The sequence below is a fragment of the Corythoichthys intestinalis genome, chromosome 14 (genome assembly GCF_030265065.1).
Source record: "Corythoichthys intestinalis isolate RoL2023-P3 chromosome 14, ASM3026506v1, whole genome shotgun sequence".
Lineage (NCBI taxonomy): Eukaryota > Metazoa > Chordata > Actinopteri > Syngnathiformes > Syngnathidae > Corythoichthys > Corythoichthys intestinalis.
This window is the reverse complement of record NC_080408.1, coordinates 41,471,582-41,495,579: the sequence shown is the minus strand read 5'-3', so window position 1 is coordinate 41,495,579 and position 23,998 is coordinate 41,471,582. Positions and strand designations below refer to the sequence as shown.

Sequence of the window (23,998 nt, the reverse complement as noted above, 5' to 3'; positions counted from 1 at the left end):
AAGCGTAGTCGGAGGCGTAAGTAACTGGCGGCCATCTTACGTTTTTTTCTTCTTCACTAAAATACAAATAAACCGCTAAATTCTTGACAGATTTACAAACAGTATGGTTTATAACAAAATTTCTTCTTTACGTGTTGACGTGGCTATAGTTGAGACTGTATATTGAGAAATTGATATACATATTCAGTATGCAGTAAAATTACTGCATCTGTGACAGAAATTACGATGCTTTTCCCCGTTGGCTCACAGCGCTTGTCGTACATCTAACTGTATATGTGATATCTATGTGCAAAACAGTACTTGTTTTAGCTGGCCCTCTTTTGCCTGAATAAAATGTTTTGTTAAAATCTGCGTTGTTGCCTATATTGCGATGATTATGTTTCAATTTTATTATTCTTAGGATGTTTAATAAATATATAATAATATAGTGACAATAGATATGTTAACAAGGGGGAGAAACCCATTTATTACACTTTATTTCCGCGACACACTTAAACCAGGACCCAGTAAAACGCCAAGTACGTGATGGGTTCGACACCAAGACGACGGTCCCGCTCCGTGTCCAGAAATCGGAGTCGGGAACGGCGAAATAGGTCCCGGGCCAGCAAGTCTAATTCTCCTGAGAGGTGGGCGAATCGCTCTCAATTTTCGGAACCGAAGCGGTCCACTCGAGGCCATGGACGATCCGGGAGCCGCGACTCTGGTAGCAGCTCGCCACACAGAAGACGGCCTCAACAACGGCGCCGTTCAAGTTCCAGAAGCAACTCGGAGAGTGACAGGAGACGAAGAATACAACGTGCCAGGAACAAATCTAAGAGCAATTCGTCAAGGTAACGATACCGTTTACGTCCTAATAGTTGATATCACTTCCTTTTATTTTGACGAGACATATCATAGGGTGACCAAACGTCCTCTTTTGCCCGGACAAGTCCTACTTTCACGTAGTATCCTCGTCGTCCGGGCGGGTTTTATAAATTCATAAAAATGTCCGGTTTTTATGATTTTTCACGGGACCAATTCGAAGAGAATTTCTCCGGCCGCTGGGTGGCAGCAGTTGACATGGCTCCTACTAGAAGGGAGGGAAGGAGTAGTTCTTCTTGTTTTTGTTGGCAGTTTACCCCTATCATGAGGCATTACCGCCATCTACTGGGTTGACGATTTGGCCACAACGCCTGCCCAGTTGTTAAGTTTTTAATGATAAATACGTATATAATGGCAGCTGTTGACTTCTGTCGGTGCTTTGACTGTAAAATCCCGTTTGGTGTTAGCATCGGTTTGGGCATCGTTGCGCTCCCGATGATTGTAATCTTTTATAGCAAAGTTTGATTTTTGCCTCAGCTAGCTATGAGTAAGCTTACCCACGCTAGGCATTATTGGAAACGTAGTTTTGAACTGCTACGTTTGGAAACATGCTGGTTGAATAGTTTGTCAGTTTACTTCGGGTATTGTTTGTGTGCAATCTAGAACATTGAATAAGAATATCAATTGAATGGGAATAACAATTTGTCAAGGACAATTGTCGTGATAGTAATTTATACAAATGTTTAGTTGGCACATAGCCTACTGTGTGTATGTGTATTGACTGGACTACATTTCCATGGGTCTGCATTATATATATTATATATATATGTATATATATATATATTTTTTTAGTCATTATTTATTTATTTTCAAACTGCATTTTTCCATCCAGAGTGCGGGGGCACACTTGAAATATTTTAAAGTGATATAGACGTCTTTGAGTGAACTTCGAGTAAAATTCAAGTATCTTGAGGCCGGGCTGAGTGTCCTCTTTTTTGGAAATCAAAATATGGTCACCCTAACATATCAGCATGCAAGCGAACAGTCATTTTGTTTTGAATATCCTACATTTGTGAACGCATTGTTATTGAAGACTGTCAGTTAAAACATTTCAAAACATGCTTTGTTTTTCCTCAGTTCTGATTCCGATCGTCCTAAAGATATAAGAAGAAGTGACACGCCGATTCGAAGAGGAGCATCTCATGAGAGGAGAAGGGAAAGGTCATCTTCAGGCTCCCGGGATGGAAGCGGTGAAAGAGAGCGAGGAAGACGGAGAAGCCTCAGCAGAGACAGACAGAGACACAAGGAGCGGGACAGAGATAGAGAGAGGAAATCTGAACGAGACAAAAGGACAAGGAGCAGCGAAAGGGAGCGAGGTAAGAGCGACAGAGGCAGAGACCGACGAAGACGGCAGTCCAGTTCGGCAGACTCCTCCGACAGCTCGGGCTCTGATCGGGAGCGCAGGACTGCTAGAGACAAGGAAGACAAGAAAAAGCAGAAGGACATGATGAAGGCTCTGGAGACACCGGAAGAGAAGAGGGCCAGAAGATTGGCCAAGAAAGAAGCGAAGGAAAAGAAGAGGAGAGAAAAGATGGGTTGGAGCGAAGAATACATGGGATACACCAATGCAGACAACCCTTTTGGTGATAACAACCTACTGGGCACTTTCAAATGGCAAAAGGTACATTTTCAACCATTTACGTTTTCTAAATTAACTATTATATATTTTACACTGTCTTGTTGTGTCGTGTCAGGCTTTGGATAAGAAAGGTATTGGGCACCTCGGAGAGAAAGATCTTAAGGAGAGGAACAAACGCATCCAGGAGGAGAATCGTAGAGAACTCCAGAAGGTATTTAAGGAGGACATTTTACAGCTAAAACAATCCTTAAAGGGCAATCCATCTCACAGTCTGCTGTATAATTTGCGTTTGACAAAATTTTGGCCCCTCTAACTACTAATAATCGGTATCGGTCCTGAAAAACCCATATCGGTCGATCTCTAGCTAAATGAATACTATCAAAAATATCTGACAAGAGCAGTTTATAGGGAATGCAAACAGTTAAACTTCATTCTATGACAAAACTCTTCAGGTGCTATTCAATTAGAATTTAACAAGCAGACTGCTGTGTAAGCTTGACTTATGAGTGGACCAAATGATAATGGCCAAGTTATGAAGAATGGGAGCCACCTGCCAATTCTCCGTATACATAGCTCAACAAATTAAGCTAGCGCTCCAGACTAATATTTTTTATTAGGCACACACTAACTTAAATTTTTAGGGGAGCAAGCAGAAGATTCAGGAGCGCATACTGTAAATCGACATGCAAAGTTGTCCTCTACTTTTCACTCTTTTACCAAGAAATACTTTCATAATAAATGCATAAAACTACAAATTTATGAATCTGTATTTTATTCTATATCAGTTTTGACATCAACCAGACATTAGGTTAACATAGCAATTTTGTTCTATTTATGTCACTGTCACCTGGCACTACAGCCAATCAGATCACGGATTTATTGATTGACAAATCACCTGCGAGGACACTGGTCAACCCGGAAATTGACATCCACTTGCCACACTTTGTCATCATGGAGGAGCATATCATTTTAGCAGTGTGCGACCAGCACATACTTTATGATCCATCTCGGCATGATTTCCGGGACATAAATAAAGAAGTAGCAGTATGGGAAGTTGTTGGCGCTCAGAAAAGACTGGAAATTTTAGAATGCCCTTCAAATACATAGCTAATGAGAGACGAGTGATGACGTACAGGCAGAGGAAGGTGCGTGTCGCTACTGCTTGCCACTGCAGTCGCATCACGCCCCGTGTGTTGGCTTTCAACTCAACGGCGATGACTTTTGCATTCATTGCCTCTTGTGTGTCGAGCCCCTGAGTCTGACTTATTTCCCCTGTCGGCCTCCTTTGAAACAGTGCCGGCGGGTGTGTTGGAAAGAAAATAGTCACTCATTATTTTTATCATCATTGCCCGCAAATGCTGTCAAGTTTTTGCGCTACCCAGTATAACCCGCTCCACAGAATCCACACATCACCCGCTTCCACCTTCTTTTTCTTTTGTACAGTGAGAAGCAGAAGTATTTGCACCCGATTCATTTGCACTTATTGAGACATAATCTTAAAAAAAAAAAAAAATTCCTGAACTCACATTGTATGGTTAAAACAATTTATTTTTAATTTACTGGTGTTCATAAGCATTTTTACCCCTGAGAATCAGCAATAATTATGACACTCAAAGAGGTGTGAGTCTACCTTAAGTCCACCTTTATCCCATGAGTAACCACCCACCCACAACCCATTTTAACACAATTTTGCCACCTGTGCACCTCGCAGTCAGTCATAATTGAACTGCTAGCACGAGCATGACCAGAGAGCTTTCAAAAGACACCAGAGAAAAGTTGTTGAGCTCCACAAAGCTGGAAAAGGCTAAGGGACAATTGCAGCTTGAGGGCCAGTTTGCCCACCCCTGGCCTAGAACTACACGGCGGGAGCTGGTCAATGACCTGAAAAGAGATGGATGCACAGTTTCAAAGGCTACTGTCAGTAGAACACTACAATGCAATCGTTTAAAATCATGCATTGGTCAGAAGGTTCCCCTGTTGAAGCCAGTACATGTGAAGGCCTGTATGAAGTTTGCCAGGGACCATCTGAATGTTGCAGAGAGGTCATTGGAGAAAGTCATGTGGTCAGATGAGACCAAAGAACATTTTGGTGCAAACTTTACTCGTCTTATGTGGAGGAAAAAGAAGGATGAGTACAATCCCAAGAACACCATCCCTACTGTGAAGTATGGGAGAAAGTCATGTGGTCAGATGAGACCAAAGAAGAAAATTTTGGTGCTAACTTTACTCGTCGTGTGTGGAGGAAAAAGGATGAGTACAATCCCAAGAACACCATACCTGCTGTGAAGTATGGGGGTGGAAACCTCATGCTTTGGAGCTGTTTTTCGGCAAAGGATGAAAGTAACGTATAAAGCAGAGGATGAATGGTGAAATGTATCATCAGATTTTGAGCCACAACCTCCTTCCCTTAGTCAGAGATTTGAAAATGAGTTGTGGCTGGATTTTTCAACATGACAATGATCCGAAGCACACAGCCAAGCTGACCAAGGAATGGCTGCGTAAAAAGCCTAGCCGGTCTCCAGACCTCAATCCAATAAAAAAATCTTTGGAAGGAGCTGAAACTTCGTGTTTCCCAACAACAGCCCTGAAACCTGACAGATCTAGATAAAATTTGTGTGGAGGAATGGGCCAAAATCCCTGTTTCCATATGCGAAAACCTTGTGAAGAACTACAGAAAGCGTTTGACCTCTGTAATAGCAAACAAAGGCTTCTACACTAAATTTTAGCACTTATTTTCTCAGGGGTACAAATACTTATGAACCCCAGTAAATTACAAATGAATTATTCCAAAATCATACAATGGGAGTTCCGCCCCCCCATGTCTCTATAAGTGGAATTGCATCTATGATTGAAATTTCAGACCTCTACGTATTTTCTAACTGGGTGAAGCGGTGCACATACTTCTGCTCCTCACTGTATTTTCCCTTTGCAAACTACCTCGTTACATTACCGCCAGCCAGTGGATTTACCCGTGAAGGAGTTTGTCAGCAAAAAAAACAAAACAAAACGCAATGTTGCTTGTCGCGCATATACAAGTAGATGAAAAAAGTACTCGCACTGAAACAAAACAAAATGCAGTATTACTTGTCACGCATGCGCAAGTAGATGAAATAAGTACCGTATTTTTCGGACTACAAGTCGCTCCTGAGTATAAGTCGATCCAGCCATAAAATGCCCAACGAAGAGAAAAAAAACATATACAAGTCGCACCGGAGTATAAGTCGAATTTTGGGGGGAAATTTACTTGATAAAATCCAACACATAGAACAGACATGTCATCTTGAAAGGCAATTTATTATAAAAATACAATAGAGAACAACATGCTAAATAAATGTACAGTGTACAGTGCATGAACAACGAAATGTGAATATACTGTCCTACGCTACGGCCTGTCCTGGCTATACAGCGAACTCCCAAAAGACAATGCTGGACATCCGTATAATTTGCTGAATCAATTTGGTCCTCGATAGAAAACAGGTTCGCATCAACGTAAATAAATGATAATTAGGTACTATCAGTAATAAGTAACAGGTTAGCATGCGTTCGCTATCATTAGCACATCGTTCAAACAACCACACAACTGGCTCTAAGTGTCCGATCGCGGGTGGAAAACACACAACAACAACAGAAAAGATGATACACGCAGGCGTTGCCTCTGTAGAGATGATTTCAAAGCATAAACAATGAAAGTAGGTTCGCATCCGTCTATTCTCTGTAGCTAACTCGCTCACTCACTCACTCAGAGCTACGTAGCTGTCCGTCTTCTTCTGGCGTGTCACGTAAACAAGTGCGAGAGCGCCCTCACGTGGGCGTGAAAGCGCCACAAACTAAATGCATCCATTTCAAGATAAAAAAAGTCAATAATACAATTGAACATACACTGCCAAAGGCAGAACGCGAACGTGGCCATAGCTATAAAGAGTTATTCAGATAACTATAGCATAAGAACATGCTAACAACTTTACAAAACCATCAGTGTCACTGCAAAACACCAAAATAATATGTGAAATTATATCATAATGTGTTAATAATTCCACACATAAGTCGCTCCTGAGTATAAGTCGCACCCCCAGCCAAAATATGAAAAAAAACGCGACTTATAGTCCGAAAAATACGGTACTCACATTGGCTCTAATTTTAGTTTCAAAATGCAACCATTTGGTTGCAGTCTGGAGCTCTGTAAGCACAGGATTAGGAGAAACACCCTGATTACGCTGGCCATGATGACATGGTTTTATTGACACAAGAGTATAAGTCGACTGTGCATGTGCATGTACGGAAGGTAAAGCAGCTGCGTTTGGAGCGCGAGCGAGAGAAGGCCATGAGGGAGACGGAGCTGGAGATGCTGCAGAGAGAAAAAGAAGCTGAGCATTTCAAAACTTGGGCTGAACAAGAGGATAACTTCCATCTGCATCAGGCCAAACTAAGGCATGTGACAAACACTGATACAGCTTCAAAGTGCAAAAATGTAAGTGTATGTGTTTGTCCAGGTCGAAGATTAGAATCCGTGATGGTCGTGCAAAGCCTATTGATCTGCTGGCGAAGTACATCAGTGCAGAAGATGACGATCTTGCTGTGGAGATGCATGAACCGTACACCTTCCTAAATGGTCTGACAGTCACAGACATGGATGACCTTTTGGAGGACATTAAGGTGGGTGCCGTGGTAACACTGAGAAACTTGGAGTTTTCTGGCTTCCTTCCACATGTTTTGTTCAGGTCTTATCAACCACCATTTACACAAGTATCCAACAGCTAGCCTCTCAAAGTATTCACAGTCCCTACCTTTATTCATACCCTGGACAATCACAGTATGTTTTTGTTTTGTGGTTCAATTCAAGGTTATATATGCCTTTTAAAAAATCCTCTTAATCTTTCACCTTTGATATTGAATAAAATAACGTATTGGCTGCCACGGACGGCGATAGACATCCAATGCATTTGCCTGGGAACGCTGGCAGCAATCGAACTGCGAGCCCCTCCCAGTCAAAATGGATAGGGCGTCTATCGCCGTCAACGACACTAGAAGATGATCATTCAATGCTCGCCGCGCTAGTTCAAATTGATTCGATGTCTGTTGTTGTCAATGGCTGTGAATGCTCAATTTTGTGTAACAAGTTTATGTCCTTGTATTCTCAGGTTTATATGGAGTTGGAACAAGGCAAGAATGTAGACTTCTGGAGAGACATGACCACCATCACTGAAGATGAAATCAGCAAGCTGAGAAAACTGGAAGCCTCTGGCAAAGGACCAGGTACATTGGAATAAACCTTGATCTCAGAAACATTCACCTTAAGCAGTGTTGTTTTGGCAGCCTTTTTAATTTTTGCCTAACAAGGCTCCAATGGTCACATTTTGCAACTGAAATTGGAGCCAGTGCAAGTATTGACTAGTGTTATCTACTCGCACATGCTCGACCAGTAACATTGCGGGTATTTTTTATTGTCTTGTTTTTGTTGCTGACAAACTACTTCCTGGTTGAATTGACTACTTGGCGGTTACGTAACGAGCTAGTTTACCAAGGGAAAATACAAAAAGAAGAAAAATAAGGTGGCAATGTGTGAAGTGGTCGCCGCTCGGCCAGTGGAGGGGTCGGCCCCTCCTGTTCGATGCCGAGGGAACTGGGGTATGTAAAAATCGCATAGGGGAAAATTAAACCACGAAAGGGAACTGCGTGGTACCCCAAGTACACCAGGCACGCGTTCACTTTTGTGACTTTTTGGACTGTCAAATTGTCGCCACTTACAGGAGAGCGAGACTCACAAAACGGGCGCCCGGAGAGGCTCCGCCTGTCTCGACCACCAGGTCTCCCTGGTCATCTCCGGTTGTGGTTTCCGCTTCCAGGAAATATACACGGCGTCACACAATGTTTCTATTTGTTATTTTCCAAGTTGGGTGTGCGCAACTGCGCAACGATTGTAACATCCCAAGTAACGATGTTAGACTTTCTTTGTCGTCAAGATTAATTTAAATTGAAACCCAACGACTGCTCGTAAAAGTAGAATGTGACTACACTCTCCTTCCCGTATGATGCATTCAAATGCATTTACTAAATAAACAGTGCTCACACAACGGACTCTGTCGGGCGTTTTGGCTCTCTCGGTCAAAAAGGTTCTGGAACCTTGACTTAAACCCATGGATATTGTTAGATTCTGTTTTTTAATCTTATTTTTCATATATATATATGTATATACAGTGCCCTCCATAATTATTGGCACCCCTGGTTAAGATGTGTTTTTTAGCTTCTAATAATTTTTAAAAAATCAAATAATATGGGACCTTAATGGAAAAAATGAGAAAAATCCAACCTTCAATACAAGTGCATTCATTCAGTGGGGAAAAAATCCCACATAAAGAAATAATGGTCCCAGGCTTCAACTGGGACCTTGTGCTTTGGTCAGATGAGACCAAGATCGAGCTTTTTGGTAACAAACACTCTAAGTGGGTCTGGCGTGCCACGAAAGATGCACATGCTGAAAAGCGCCTCATACCCACTGTGAAGTATGGGGGTGGGTCAGTGATGCTGTGGGGCTGTTTCGCTTCCAAAGGCCCTGGGAACCTTGTTAGGGTGCATGGCATCATGAATGCTTTGAAATACCAGGACATTTTAAATCAAAATCTGTTGCCCTCTGCCCGAAAGCTGAAGATGGGTCGTCACTGGGTCTTTCAGCAAGACAATGACCCTAAACATATGGCCAAATCTACACAGAAATGGTTCACCAAAAACAAAATCAAGCTCCTCCCATGGCCATCTAAGTCCCCAGACCTTGTTTTGTTGGCAAAAGGGGGTTGTACAAAGTATTGACTTTTGAATGGTATGTGAGTTAAAAAAAAAAAAAAAGAAGAAAAAAACAAACAAAAAAACTGATAATAACTGAAATGTAACACAAACATGCTTGACTGTGCGTCCCGGGCTGTTGGGGGACGGGTATAGATAAGCATTTGCTTTTTCCGTCTTTCCTTTGTCTTTCATCGTCTTTCTTTCAGGCAAATTCCACACTCTGAAACTGTCAATGATTATGATGATGATGACAATGACAATAAATTCATTCATTCATTCATTAACACCAGGGGTGCTAATAATTGTGACACACATTATTTGATGTCAAATAATTATTTCTTTATGTGGGATTTTTTCCCCACTGAATAAATGCACTTGTATTGAAGGTTGGATTTTTCTCTTTTTTTCCATTAAGGTCCCATGTTATTTGAATAAAAAAAATATTAGAAGCTAAAAAACATATCTTAACCAGGGGTGCCAATAATTATGGAGGGCACTGTATATTTTATCATGAATGGGAAGCTCTGCATCCATGTTACAGATGGATCTCCCTAAAAAAATTCCTATGCAAACCTAATTTCTGAGCAGTATACTGGTTGATGTCAAAACCGTTAGAGAATAAAATATTAAAGTTTCATAAAAAGTTCATTACAATATTAATGAATTGTTTCATTGCTTTTATGAAATTAAAGAAATCTGATTTTTGATGTAATTTTTATTTTGAGGTTTTGAAAAACAAAATGGAACATACCCCTTATCTGGGCATGTCCTTGAGTTTCTGTATTATCTCGGTTTTGTTTTTGAAGTCTGAAAAGAGGTATTCTGATATGTTGATGAATGTCTCCTTCATTTACTCACCATCTGTGAACAGTTTTGTATGCTTTATTATCTCCCGGGTTGCAACAAAACTTGCAGCAGTAGTGGAGGTTGGCGACACAATCCACTTCTTGAAACCATTTTTGCGCTCCTCTAAGTTTTCCAGAAGTAAAGCAATCGCACGTTTTCTCTCACTCCCAACTGGGTACTCGGCTGCAAATGTAGCATGCCTTCTCTGGAACTGTTTTTCCACATTACTATTTTTGTTATTTGACAACTTCTCGCCACAGTAAACATTCAGGCAATCCTTCCACATTGGCAATGAATGCAATGATTCGGTCCAAAAAACATTGATTCCTCTGTTGACCTCAGTTATTTTTCCCTTTCGGATCCCTGGCCAATCACACAGCCACCGGTTTGTTTACAATAGCCACCTGCCTGGCATCCCGCCCTGCTGATAGAAACATGTGTCGCAGGCTATGACGCAAATCTTCGTTGACAGAAATGTTGAAATGTAATATTTATTCTACACGTTTACAGCACTGGAAAACGTTAAGAATGTTCGTGTCATTTTTATCCTCCTACAGAAACCATATGAAAACAAATATATTTCCCTCCCTATCTTTTTCCATTTTCAAACATTTTTGAAAATGCTATAGGGAGCCACTAGGGCAGCGCATGCGGCTCTCAAAACACAGGTTGTCGGTCCCCGGGCTAAAGCAACATCGCAAATCATCTCTTGCCAAGATATGAAAACAAATCTTACCGTGTTTCCCCAACAAGCAAGATGGAGCGCAGCCTAGCTTGAAACACATCCTAAACTCTGGTGAGGGAAATGCAGATCACATCTCACATCAGACAAGACCCAAACACTGCTACGACGCACGCTGACGTACTCCACGTACAATATGAAAATGTCACGCTGACTTCCGCATTGTAAACATATGACACAAACTATTTCGCATTTTCGTCTCGTTGTCGTCTCATCAGACGAAAATGGAACTAGTTTCGTTTTGTTCAAGTCTCCCAAGCCACATTTTTAGCTCACCGTCATGAAAAAATTGTTCGTCGACGAAGTATTTTCGTTATCGTCATTGTTTACGAAAACACTAACCTCAAGGTTTATATCCTGAAGTTGTGTTTTAATGTGCAGGCACATCATAAGCATTGAGAAAAAAAATACCCCAACGTTGCTTTTTTTCCAGCGTTTTTTGGAATAGAAATATTATAATAACTTGTAAGGATGTCTACAAGAATATCAGATGTTGTTGTTTTCTTGGAAAACTGGTCAAAAGCACAATAAGGACAGCCGAAAATCACATTTTTAAAAATTTAGTCCCAGGTGTTTGGTTTTGGTGGAGTGGTTCGAATGTATGATGAGCATGAAAGTAGAAACGCAGCAGCTTTTGTCTAAATGACCCTCAGGTGACCGTCGTGATGGCATCAACACAGCCGTGAGCAGCGACGTCCAGACTGTTTTCAAAGGAAAAACATACAGCCAGCTGCAGGCTTTGAATCTCAACATCGAGACCAAAATTCATGCTGGAGGTTCCAATCTAGACATTGGCTACTGGGAGAGTCTGCTTCTGCAGGTCCGAGTCTACATGGCGAGAGCCAGGTATGAAACATGCCATTCATTTCTTCCTGCTACCGATACTAAAACTCGCACTCTGACGCATTCTTGGAACTCTGTTCATGCGACAGGCTGAGAGAGCGACACCAGGATGTGCTGCGGCAGAAGTTGTTCAAGCTGAAGCAGGAACAAGGCGTAGACAGCGAACCTCTCTTCCCTATCATTAAAGAAGAGCCAAGGAACGAGGACATGTAAGTCAGTCTGTGAAAAACACTAACAGTACAGTGAAATCTCAAGGGTTCCAACATAATCTGCTCCGTGGCGCTGTTCAAGCTCACGTTTCTTATTTCAAAACAACAAAAAAAGTAAAAATAAATAGGGATGTCCCATTCCGACCACGTAATCGGAAATCGGGCCGATCGCCCCATATTCCAGAGGATCGGAATCGGGTGAAAAGGATTGGGTTTGTAATTTAAATTTGTTTTTCTGCTTAATGCTCGTACAGCCTCTCACTCTCCTTCCTTCTGCTTTTTTGGTCAGCAGAGCAGCTGGGGTTTGCTCATTAAAGTTAACGATGATCGACAGGTTTATAGCTTTGATCTGGCAAGTGAATGCTCTGTAACTCTAGGATACAGTGCACAAATGTGTCAATCATCATTGTCTAGAGGCTGTTGTCGGCAGCGTGAGCGTCAAAGCATGAGTGAAATCGAGTCAACCCACTCATGAATGTTATGAAGAGTGGTTAAAAGTATGGCGTTAAGAGAATGCAATGAAAAATGTGGGTGCACCTTTATTGTGTGCTGGTGCACGTCAAAGGGATCAACGGATAGAAAGACTTGTAGTTCTTAAAAGATAAACGTTATTATAAGTTAAAATAATTTGACATTGAAACCCCTCTTGATGTTTTTGTTTTTAACAATTTGTAAAATTAGTTTAACTAGCAGGTCGCCATTGTTGTTGACATCGCAGGGAGGTACGTCACATGGTTGCGCTGCAGTGCTTCCAGAGTATAACTCTAGCGACATAAACATGTTATCTGTTCAGCCCTTTCAGTTTGAACCCAAGAGGAACATTAATGAGCATTACAGCACTGTCCATATTTCACAAAACGTGCAGCAAAAGCAAAATCAACTGGAAAGACGGGATGAGAAAAGACGAGAGTAGGAGAAAAAAAGTGTTCTGCCAAAATGTGCTACACTGGCGAAACGTGAAAAAGAGGTGAATTTGACACCCAAAGTACTACCGTGAGCTTTCTGCTTGTTTTGTTTAGATGCATACAGACAGAACATACTAAAGATGCCTTAAGAAAATACCTAAATGTAGTAATATCAAATAAGGATGGTTTAAATATGGTACGTGACTAATGTGGTCAACAGATCAACAATCTGCTTTAAAACTACCACAAGAAAACAATGCTTAAAAGTATGAGAGGGTAACAGGAAAAAAATATTTTGAGGCAATGAAAAGATAATGAAAGACTCAATAAAAACACAAAAAATAAGCACTAGCCGCTTTTATCCGATGCACGTGTGTGTTGGGACATTTCGCCGTATAGAAGGAATTGTAGTAACCCAGTTGTGTTCGACTAGTGACAGTGACAAACTACTTCATCACCCCGAGCGTCCATTGCGTGCATAAAACATGGCGCCCTCCAAAGGTCAAAACATAACTAAATATTATAGATTTTTAAATCAATGGAAATATTTTATGTGTTTGTAATAACAAGTTTTAGTAAAAGAAAGCAATTGTGGCTGATTATAGCCTATTAGTCTTTAAGTCCAATGTTCCCTTTAAGAAGAAAGTTCGGCGGACTAATGCAACCAATGCAAAAAGTAAGTGTGGAGCCATGGCAATATACAGTATATCGCAACCTTAATTTTTTCCAATATCATTCATGCCTAATTTTTATACAGTGCCTTGCAAAAGTATTCGGCCCCCTTGAATCTTGCAACCTTTCACCACATTTCAGGCTTCAAACAAAGATATGAAATTCAATTTTTTTGTCAAGAATCAACAACAAGTGGGACACAATCGTGAAGTGGAACAATATTTATTGGATAATTTAAACTTTTTTAACAAATAAAAAACTGAAAAGTGGGGCGTGCAATATTATTCGGCCCCTTTACTTTCAGTGCAGCAAACTCACTCCAGAAGTTCAGTGAGGATCTCTGAATGATCCAATGTTGTCCTAAATGACCGATGATGATAAATAGAATCCACCTGTGTGTAATCAAGTCTCCGTATAAATGCACCTGCTCTGTGATAGTCTCAGGGTTCTGTTTAAAGTGCAGAGAGCATTATGAAAACCAAGGAACACACCAGGCAGGTCCGAGATACTGTTGTGGAGAAGGTTAAAGCCGGATTTGGATACAAAAAGATTTCCCAAGCTTTAAACATCTCAAGGAGCACTGTGCAAGCCATCATATTGAAATGGAAGGAGCATCAGACCACTGCAAATCTACCAAGACCCGGCCGTCCTTCCAAACTTTCTTCTCTTTGCTTCTTTCTCTTTGCCTTCTATTCCTCTTGTGCTTATCTCCATTGCTGATTTCAAAGATTATTAGTAGTAGTAGTTTTTGCTTTATTTTTATTGTTGTTTTATTTTTATTTATTTATTTTTATTCTGTGATTAAATGCGATCTTTTGTCTTGGTTTTTACGTTGTGTTGATTTAAATGTGATTTTTATGGTCTTCATGTGATGTAAAGCACTTTGAATTGCCTTGTGTTGAATGGTGCTATATAAATAAATTTGCCTTGCCTTGCCTTGCCTTCTCAAACAAGGAGAAAACTGATCAGAGATGCAGCCAAGAGGCCCATGATCACTCTGGATGAACTGCAGAGATCTACAGCTGAGGTGGGAGAGTCTGTCCATAGGACAACAATCAGTCGTACACTGCACAAATCTGGCCTTTATGGAAGAGTGGCAAGAAGAAAGCCATTTCTCAAAGATATCCATGAAAAGTCTCGTTTAAAGTTTGCCACAAGCCACCTGGGAGACACACCAAACATGTGGAAGAAGGTGCTCTGGTCAGATGAAACCAAAATTGAACTTTTTGGCCACAATGCAAAACGATATGTTTGGCGTAAAAGCAACACAGGTCATCACCCTGAACACACCATCCCCACTGTCAAACATGGTGGTGGCAGCATCATGGTTTGGGCCTGCTTTTCTTCAGCAGGGACAGGGAAGATGGTTAAAATTGACGGGAAGATGGATGCAGCCAAATACAGGAACATTCTGGAAGAAAACCTGTTGGTATCTGCACAAGACCTGAGACAGGGACGGAGATTTATCTTCCAATAGGACAATGATCCAAAACATAAAGCCAAATCTACAATGGAATGGTTAAAAAATAAACGTATCCAGGTGTTAGAATGGCCAAGTCAAAGTCCAGACCTGAATCCAATCGAGAATCTGTGGAAAGAGCTGAAGACTGCTGTTCACAAACACTCTCCATCCAACCTCACTGAGCTCGAGCTGTTTTGCAAGGAAGAATGGGCAAGAATGTCAGTCTCTCGATGTGCAAAACTGATAGAAACATACCCCAAGCGACTTGCAGCTGTAATTGGAGCAAAAGGTGTCGCTACAAAGTAGTAACGCAAGGGGGCCGAATAATATTGCACGCCCCACTTTTCAGTTTTTTATTTGTTAAAAAAAGTTTAAATTATCCAATAAATTTTGTTCCACTTCACGATTGTGTCCCACTTGTTGTTGATTCTTGACAAAAAATTAAAATTTTATATCTTTATGTTTGAAGCCTGAAATGTGGCGAAAAGGTTGCAAGGTTCAAGGGGGCCGAATACTTTTGCAAGGCACTGTTTTATTGCCGTAACAGGTAAACACGATGTGTTGACGGACAATTGGGCGGCACCAGTCAGGAGGGCGGAGTTGTGACGTCACGTGGGTAGGGTCTATAAAATCAGTCGCACCCAAGCGCCAGCAGAGGGCGGCAAAACTCCATAAAACACAACAAGTGAGCATTTCACAGTACTGTCATTTAAATCTGTCTGAGCAGGGCATCTGCGTTAATTGCGTCAAATATTTTAACGTGATTAATTAAAATAACAAATTAACGCCCGTTAACGCGATAATTTTGACAGCCCTAATATATATTTATAAATTTATTTATTTGTTTAAATTTTTAAGGGCTAAAAAGTAACAAAATAATCCAGAAATACAATGTCATTGCCAAAAGAAACAAAAGTGTATACGTTTTATCAGGGGCGCCGTATAGGGGGGAAAAGTGGTACTGATTCTAAGGGCCCATGGCCTGAGGGGGCCCACAAAGAAAATTAGAGCATTAGGTAATCGTTTGCAAATTTAAATATTAATCATTATAATTTTAAAAGGTATAAAACGAAGAGTTTCTTTTTCTTGTTTTGTTTTTGGCAAAAAGTAAACATCCAGAGAGCATATGTATTGCCAATCAAACCCCCCCCAGCGTATAGACCCTACTCACCTACGTCACAAAATGGGCGTGTCGCTGTTTCCGGCCACCATATTGTACCTCTTTTTCAGACCTATTCTCATTGTTTTCAATTAGTCGAGCAAGTTATAGAGCAATTCATGGAAGCCCCGGTGTTATCTGACGCTGTAAACTCATTGGATCCGTTGCATAAAAGGCGTTACGTGGAAAAGCTTCAGTTTATCCATTCGCCAGATCCGTATTTGATGCCTAAATCGATGTTTTTCAACCCGCTGGCTTCGCCTGACATCTGATATCCTGATATTTACAACTATCTTGTCCACACAAAATCAGCCTATTCTCACGAAAGTTTGAAAAACTTTAAGAGCTTGGAGGCTTATAAATGCTACGTTGCTGGTTGGGTGAAACAGGTCCTCGTACACGAAAATTCGGCAGGAATCTTGTGCTCGGAAGGTGAGTTACGAAATTTTCAATTCAAAATCTTTTGTTCTTGCTAACATCCACTGTCAAGTCTAATGTATTTCATATCATTTGTCAATGGAGCTAGGGCTTTTAATGTTTATATGGTTTAGCGATAGCACTCTCACTGTATACATATATAATACGTAATAAATATGAAGTGCGATAGCACTACTCCAGATTGTCCCTAGTTGAATTTATTTTTTGGCTTTTGACCTCAATAGTGAAATTGTAAATTAATTGTATGACAACTGTCTGATTATCCCCTTATAATTATATATTTTCAGGTAGTTCATTCACAACGTCTGAGTGTATGTTGTCGGCGATTAGCCTAGCAATGATCTTAATTGTGGTTCTCAGCCCAAAACCCTCTAAATATATATTAAATGCATCTTACCAGATATAAAATGACTACTACGTAATCTGTGGTAGTCGTTTGGAGCCCAGTTTTCTCGTCGAATTGCAGCAATCAATCTCGGTCTCCTCTTCGGGTCTCTCGGAATATGGTAAAAATTCAAGTCTCTCCATCTATCTTCTCTGTTTTTGCAACCGACCGCCACACACGACTTCACCATTTTGATTATTAATGTTAACGAGCAGAAAAACACGCCATAATAGGAGGAATTTACGAAGCGCTAATGCATTAACATGACTAGTATCCGGACAACATGGCGCGGGGGCGTGGCTGTGACGTCACGTGAGTAGGGTCTATTTTCATTAATTGGTTTCGTCCGCCCTTCCTTTGATCAGACCGCGCGCAGGCTGAGCAGCGGTGCACATTTACACCAGTCAATGACTCTGAGTACTGTGCGTGCAGTAGGCTACATAAAAAATGTTTTCAAAACAGAAATCAGGCTATCAAAACAGGAAAGAAAATAAAGCAAAGCAGGAGAGGGGTAGAAAAGGCCAACAAGATGGGAAAAAGTACTTCACAAAGGAAGATTGGTGTAAATTGTGTCAGTGTAGTGCTGAAAATTAACCTGTTATTTTAGCTCACGCTACGTCTATTGGAAAGCTCAGAAGCAGGTCCCAGCTCACTCCGTAAGAAATACGGGATTTTCCCGACCTCAGTGAGCGACATTGACCAATTCAAGAACATGAATTCCAAATAATGACGGCATTTTTTGGTATCATACAGATGTTGAAAGTTGGTGTGGATTTTTTTTTAATCTGGTTGAATCCAGTTTGTCAAGAATTTATTGAATTTAGTTTGTCATCAATTAAATTTAGTTAGTTAACAAGGAAGGGACCTGGTTTTCCAATGGGGCTAAGCCTACTCCATAATGAAATACTGTAATTGTTTGCTAGCTAGTGTTTGCTCCACTTTTAGCTTACATTTAATTAGTACAGCAGGTTAACCCTTTCGCAAGCTCTCCACACCAAAACAGTTGTCTCTGCCCTCGCCTGTTGTAATAGGCACAAGCACAACTCCTCTTGCTGCGTCTGGCTCAGCAGCCCTGTCTCCTGACCAGTGTTGTTAATAACGGCGTTAGAATATAACGGCGTTACTAACGACGTTATTTTTTCAGTAATGAGTAATCTAATTAATTGCTTTTCTTATCTTGGCAACGCCGTTACCGTTACTGAGGCGGGAAAGGCGTGCGTTACTATGCGTTACTAAATTGGTTGAATAAAAAAAGTCTGAGAGAAACGGACTCACGGAGACGAGAGAGCAGAGCAGGAGTGGGGAAGACGCCGTTGCAACCGCGATGCTAGGTGGCTCCAATAATACCTGACTGTAGCCACAGCCGACAAACTACGCCCACGTGACACGTTAGATATCATATTATAGAACTAGATGCAATTGACAGACACAGCTGCATTGGCAACATGTTTTAATGACTACATGCGTTAGTAAACAGCCGTCATCTTGAAGCAGTAGACCTCTCAGGAAGGCTCTGATGTAGAGATCCTTCATAGCGAACCTAAGTAACTTTTTTTTTTTTTTTTTTTTTTTTTTTAATCTAAAATGCTCCTAAATCGGCAAAATCTTAACTTAAATCTATCTTTAAATGATGAAACAGTTTTAAAACTTACACATGTTTAACGTAGACAGAAGGGAACTAATGAAATAACAGGAGCAATTTTAACAACTTTAATGGTTGAGTCACAACTTTAAATGACTTCCACACATAGCAAAGGTTACTATCTAGTTATCACAATACCCTTGGGTCTAGTTTAGTGGAGGGTAAAGAATTGGGCTAGGGCCAATTGTCCCCCAAACCCTTTAAACTTCACATTGCGTGACCTGTTTTTGTTTTTTGGTTTTTTGAGAGAAAAAAAGAAAATTACCACTAGTTACTTTTCCAAGTAACTAATTACTCTTACATTCAGGTAACTGAGTTACTAACGCAATTACTTTTTGGGAGAAGTACTTTGTAACTGTAATTAATTACTTTTTTAAAGTAAAATTAACAACACTGCTCCTGACACCCTTTATGAGCCAGCCTCATCTTTACTCCCAACTGAAGGAGGTGAGGAATCAACTTGAACACTGCCACACCACACATAAAATATCAGTGGCTAAGAGACAGATAGTAATAAGTAATAATAATTATTATTATTATTAATTAATGATACATAATTAATAATTAAATTAAGATACTAGAATAATATAGAAGATATTGTTATATTTGTCATTTTATGTACACTACAGAGCCAGGACCATCATCAGTAAGACACCTGAACTCTGTGTATACTGCTACATTCCCCCCTAACTTGTCCTCTCTTGGTCTCCTGAATGCAATTTTTAAGATGCAGCTGCAAAGCATTTTTGGAGAAGTGTGCATCGCTTTACGAATATTTTGCACACTCCCCGTAACGGTTGCAGGCGGCGAGAGAGCTTTTAGTAAGCTAAAACTCATAAAAAATTATATGAGGTCCACTATGTGTCAGGACAGGCTTTCTAGTCTTGCCATGTTGTCCATTGAAAGTCAGTTGGCTAGGAAGCTAGACTTTAATGATTTGATCACTGACTTTGCTATCAAGAAGGCTCGGCGCTGGGCTCTTGGTGACTAAGGCTGAGCAACCTGCAATCTGCTCGCTTTGTTTGTAATTGTGAGTGTGATTGCTTGTGTGTGTGTATGTGTGGTGTTCGCTTTGTTTGTTATATCATTCTAAAGATTGTTTTTTTGATTGGTGTTAATGTATGCTGTAGTATTGTTAGAATAAAAGTTTTGTTTTAACTTAAGTCATTCATTGTGGTATTTGAGAATATTCTAATAAAAATAGATTGTAAAAGATGGGCTTCAGTACATTTCTTAAAGATGATATCAGTCTATTCATTATTGCTCTATACGCTGTATGTTTACATAAATATATTTTCATCTTAAATTAATGCAGAAAATGCACAAATTAGTGTGTAAAGATTCACCAGAATGCAGGAAATTACGTAGTTGATACTCTAAATGTGTGTGTGTGTCCCGGCACTGGTGGTGGGGCCCAAAGTGATATCTTTTCATGGGGCCCAAAATCCCTGGCAGCGCCCCTGCGTTTTATACTCCGCAACACTCCTGGAAAAAGCGGAAGAGGAAGTACTGTAAAAAGTACAGTACTGTAATGTGGTTGGAAATTTTGTTCAAATAAAAATAAAACCTTTTTTTTTTCCCGGTATTGGATCGTGACTCAATATCGGCAGATTCTCAAAATCAGGTGACTCGGACTAGGGTGCAAAAATATGTGATCAGGATATCCCTAAAAATAAATATACCTGTCCTTGTTCAAATTGTCACCACAAAAAATTCTTTAAAACAGGAGTCTCAGACTTTGACATCAAATTGTAGTAATGGTGGGGCTCGCGTGAATTATGCCATGGGCAAAAAAAAAAAAAGGAGAAAAAAAAAGCCATCGACAATAATATAATTCTAAATAAAATACAAAATAAGAGAACTGAACATTTGTTAAAAATACAACAAATATAATGAATAAAATTTTTAAAAAGTGGCACATGTGTATTTTGCGCTAGGATTTTTTTAAATCCCCTATGGCCTAACATAGTTTAAGATAATGAAAGTTGCTGGTGTTGTTAGTCCCATTTTTGGGAAATCTGTAATTCCGTCCAAACTCATCCAGATGCTATTTTCAGCGGCCGTAAAATAAATTGAGTTGAAACCCCCTGCTTTTAAAGGAAAAGACAATTTCACGGTCCTTTGATAATGGAGAAAATGTTTAAACACAAAAAAAAAGTTTAAGAGTGCAGCCATTTTATGACATCAGTACTCACGCACACAAACACTGAAGGACCCTAGCACAGGTGCATCTGATAATGGGTTTTAATGATGTCATGAGGAAGTGCGGGCAATCCGGGATACCCGCATGTGATTGGCTTAAATAATACCCGCATTGGTAAAATGTCTGCTCGCACTAAGGGTTGCCGTTTTCTGTAAATACTCGCTTATAATTTATCAAACACGGATTTACCGCTTCTGTTAACTTTCACTGGAATAAATTTCCACTTTGTTTTCCCCCTCCAAAACTGATGACAGCATGGCAGGCCAATCCAGAGAGTCACCATCAAAAGAGCCTGGCCACTCATCCAAAAAAGGGTCTTCGGCAGAGGAAGGTCCGTCCACGTCTACGGCGGAAGGAGGCGGCAATGAGGAGGGAGGCGAAAGCGGAGAGAAGAAGGAAGGCGAGGAAGTGGAGGCCGTGTTGACAGAGGAGGATCTGATCCAGCAGAGTCAGGCAGAGTACGATTCGGGCCGTTACAGTCCCGTGCTTCTCACTTCAGCGGAGCTACCGCTGGATACGCACACGATCACCCCCGAGGAAGATGCACACCGGCTACAGTTAGCGCGCAGGCAGCTGCAGGTCACAGGTAGGAGAGCAAGAGCACAAGCAACGTGCTTGATTGTGTGGCATTCTCCTTCTGGATCAGTGGTTCTCAAACATTTTACATCAATTACCAGCTCAAAGAATACAGCAACTCTGTTGAACGTCTAATGTTGTCAATGGAAGTTAAAATATGTTAGTGTAGTAGGCCAAAGTGTTAAAAAAAAATTGAGCATTAACACGGCACTTTGATTTTAGAAAAAAATGACATTGTAATGTACGTAAAGATTGAGGTAAATTGTACTACACCTAAGTTGTTCCTAAATATTTGAAAAGAAAGTTCTAAAACATTAAATGTAAATGTTTTGTACTTTTAAGTTGAATATGACGAAACTGTATTAATTAACCCACTCGTACTGAAAAATGTTTGACATTTAATTCGGTCAATATTTTGTATACCAGTAGAGGGAGCTTGCGTACCACTGGTGGTACAGGTACCACGTTTTGAAAACATGTTCTACATATTTTCAAATTTGAGGGGCAAACTGGAGCACATACCAACTCTAAATAGTATGTTGATCTATTACGTTAGTCTTTCAGTAATGTTTTTCAATGTGTGTTAGCCTTAAGCTAGCTGAAAACTAGAGGTGGGTAGTAATGCGTTACATGTACTTCGTTACATTTACTGGAGTAACTTTTTGAGAAAATGTACTTCCAAGAGTAATTTTACAGAGCCATACTTTTTACTTGAGTAAATTTGAAGAAAAAACGCTACTCTTACTCCGCTACTTTGGGCTACACAAAAGTCGTTAGATTTTTCCTCTTTATTCTACATATTAGATTTAAATTTTTTTGCCAGCGATGCCATTGCCAAGAGTAGCGCTACTAATTTCACCAATGAGACATAGCAACAATTATCACGACTCCATTACACCAATCTGACGCAAGCTTGCCGTTCGAGGATCATGCCAGCCTGTTCAATCACCTAGCATCTTCAAAGCACCGTAAAAAATTAAGTATTTGACTGGGAGGGAGGTTTAAATCTGCGCTTCATACCTCCCTCCCAGTTTTTATTTGGCACCGATTGACTGCGGAAAACCAGAGATAAGATCTTTTTAATTTCATAATAGTATCTATGAATGAACTAGTCTTCACTATTCAAACTAGGAACTATTTTCTCCACTAGAGGGCACTCATGCTCTTTGGACGAATAATGCTTTATTTCAGTTTTTTTCTCTCTTGCTGGAATTTAATAGGGGTATTTGGCCTATTGTGGTTACGTAATGGGTTATTGTAAAGTATCATTATAACAACAGTTCATATAGATAGGTTTGTGCTGGGCGAAAAAAAATACCAGTTACTCACAATGTTACTCATTACTTGAGTATTCTTTTCACTGGATACTTTTTTACTTCTACTTGAGTATTAACAAGGCAGAGGGTATCTTGTTGTAAGTGGCCTAAACACCCAATGATGTCTGAGGCAAGCAACTGATGTGGTGCGCTGGTGGCACCACGTGATCATTGTCAAATTCCACCTCACCCAAGAGGACATCTCTAACGATTGATGAGCTGAATATTAGGGATCTTTAACAGTTAGTCCTATTAAAAAGTCATTATTTTGAAGTAACGCTACTCTTACTTGGGTAAAATTTTTGGCTACTCTACCCACCTGAAAACCGAACCATTTTCTAAACTGCTGCTTTTTTTGATGCGAGTTGGGTTCACTGCCACGATGTAGCGCTCATATCTTAAATTTCTGCTCTTAAGTCAAAGCAAAAAAATACATGCCGATGAAATTTTAGTAGCACACATCAATTCAATATTGTCGATCGTCTGTCTTTTCTGCTAGGCGACGCCAGCGAGAGTGCCGAGGACGCCTTCGTGCGTCGTGCCAAAGAGGGAATGAGCAACGACGAGGCCCAGTTCAGCGTGGAGATTCCCGTAACGGGCAAGATGTACCTGTGGGCGGATAAATACCGACCCAGGAAACCCCGCTTCTTCAACAGGGTCCATACCGGATTCGAGTGGAACAAATACAACCAGACCCATTATGACTTTGACAACCCTCCACCTAAAATCGTCCAGGGATACAAGTTTAATATTTTTTACCCGGACTTGATAGACAAGCGCTCAACACCTCAGTACTTCCTTGAGCCCAGTCCTGACAATAAGGACTTTGGGATCCTAAGATTCCACGCCGGGCCGCCGTACGAGGACATCGCTTTTAAGATCGTGAACAGAGAGTGGGAGTATTCCCACCGGCACGGCTTCCGCTGTCAGTTTGCGAACGGGATTTTTCAGCTGTGGTTCCATTTCAAGAGGTACCGCTACAGGAGATGAAGTTCACTTAGTGTCATCATTTTCATCATCATGGAGACCAGCTCTTTCATCTTGTTTAGGGGTTCACAAATCTGTAAAAGTTTTTAATAATGAAAACAGTTGTAAAAATCAAACGCTAAAAATATCTTTTTTTTTTTTACCATCCTTTTTCTTTTTTCTTGGAATAACACGATTAAATGTAGTTTACTCTTTGATGGTGACTTGATTTGTTCCGAACAACTCGGATGTGAATTATTGTAGGTTTTACGTTCTGTTAAAAGCTTGGTGCCTACTAATCAGCCTTATTCATAATTTGGCAACAATTGGCTCCCAATTTATTTTGTCTTTCAGTAATTACACTGCAAAAATACACATAGCATTTCAAATGACAAAAAGATACAAATCTTTCAT

The 23,998-nt window shown here is 40.4% G+C and overlaps 1 protein-coding gene across 1 annotated transcript; it reads left to right on the top strand.

Annotated features, from left to right (window-relative positions):
• Positions 1-476: 476 nt before the first annotated feature.
• Positions 477-23,983, top strand: cactin. Its single transcript, XM_057858422.1, has 10 exons — positions 477-830; positions 1,939-2,482; positions 2,556-2,651; positions 6,723-6,868; positions 6,931-7,093; positions 7,579-7,693; positions 11,462-11,654; positions 11,741-11,860; positions 20,981-21,312; positions 23,118-23,983. The coding sequence occupies exons 1-10, from the start codon at positions 526-528 to the stop codon at positions 23,606-23,608; spliced, it is 2,505 nt and encodes an 834-aa protein (XP_057714405.1). The 5' UTR covers positions 477-525; the 3' UTR covers positions 23,609-23,983.
• The last annotated feature ends 15 nt before the right edge of the window (positions 23,984-23,998 follow it).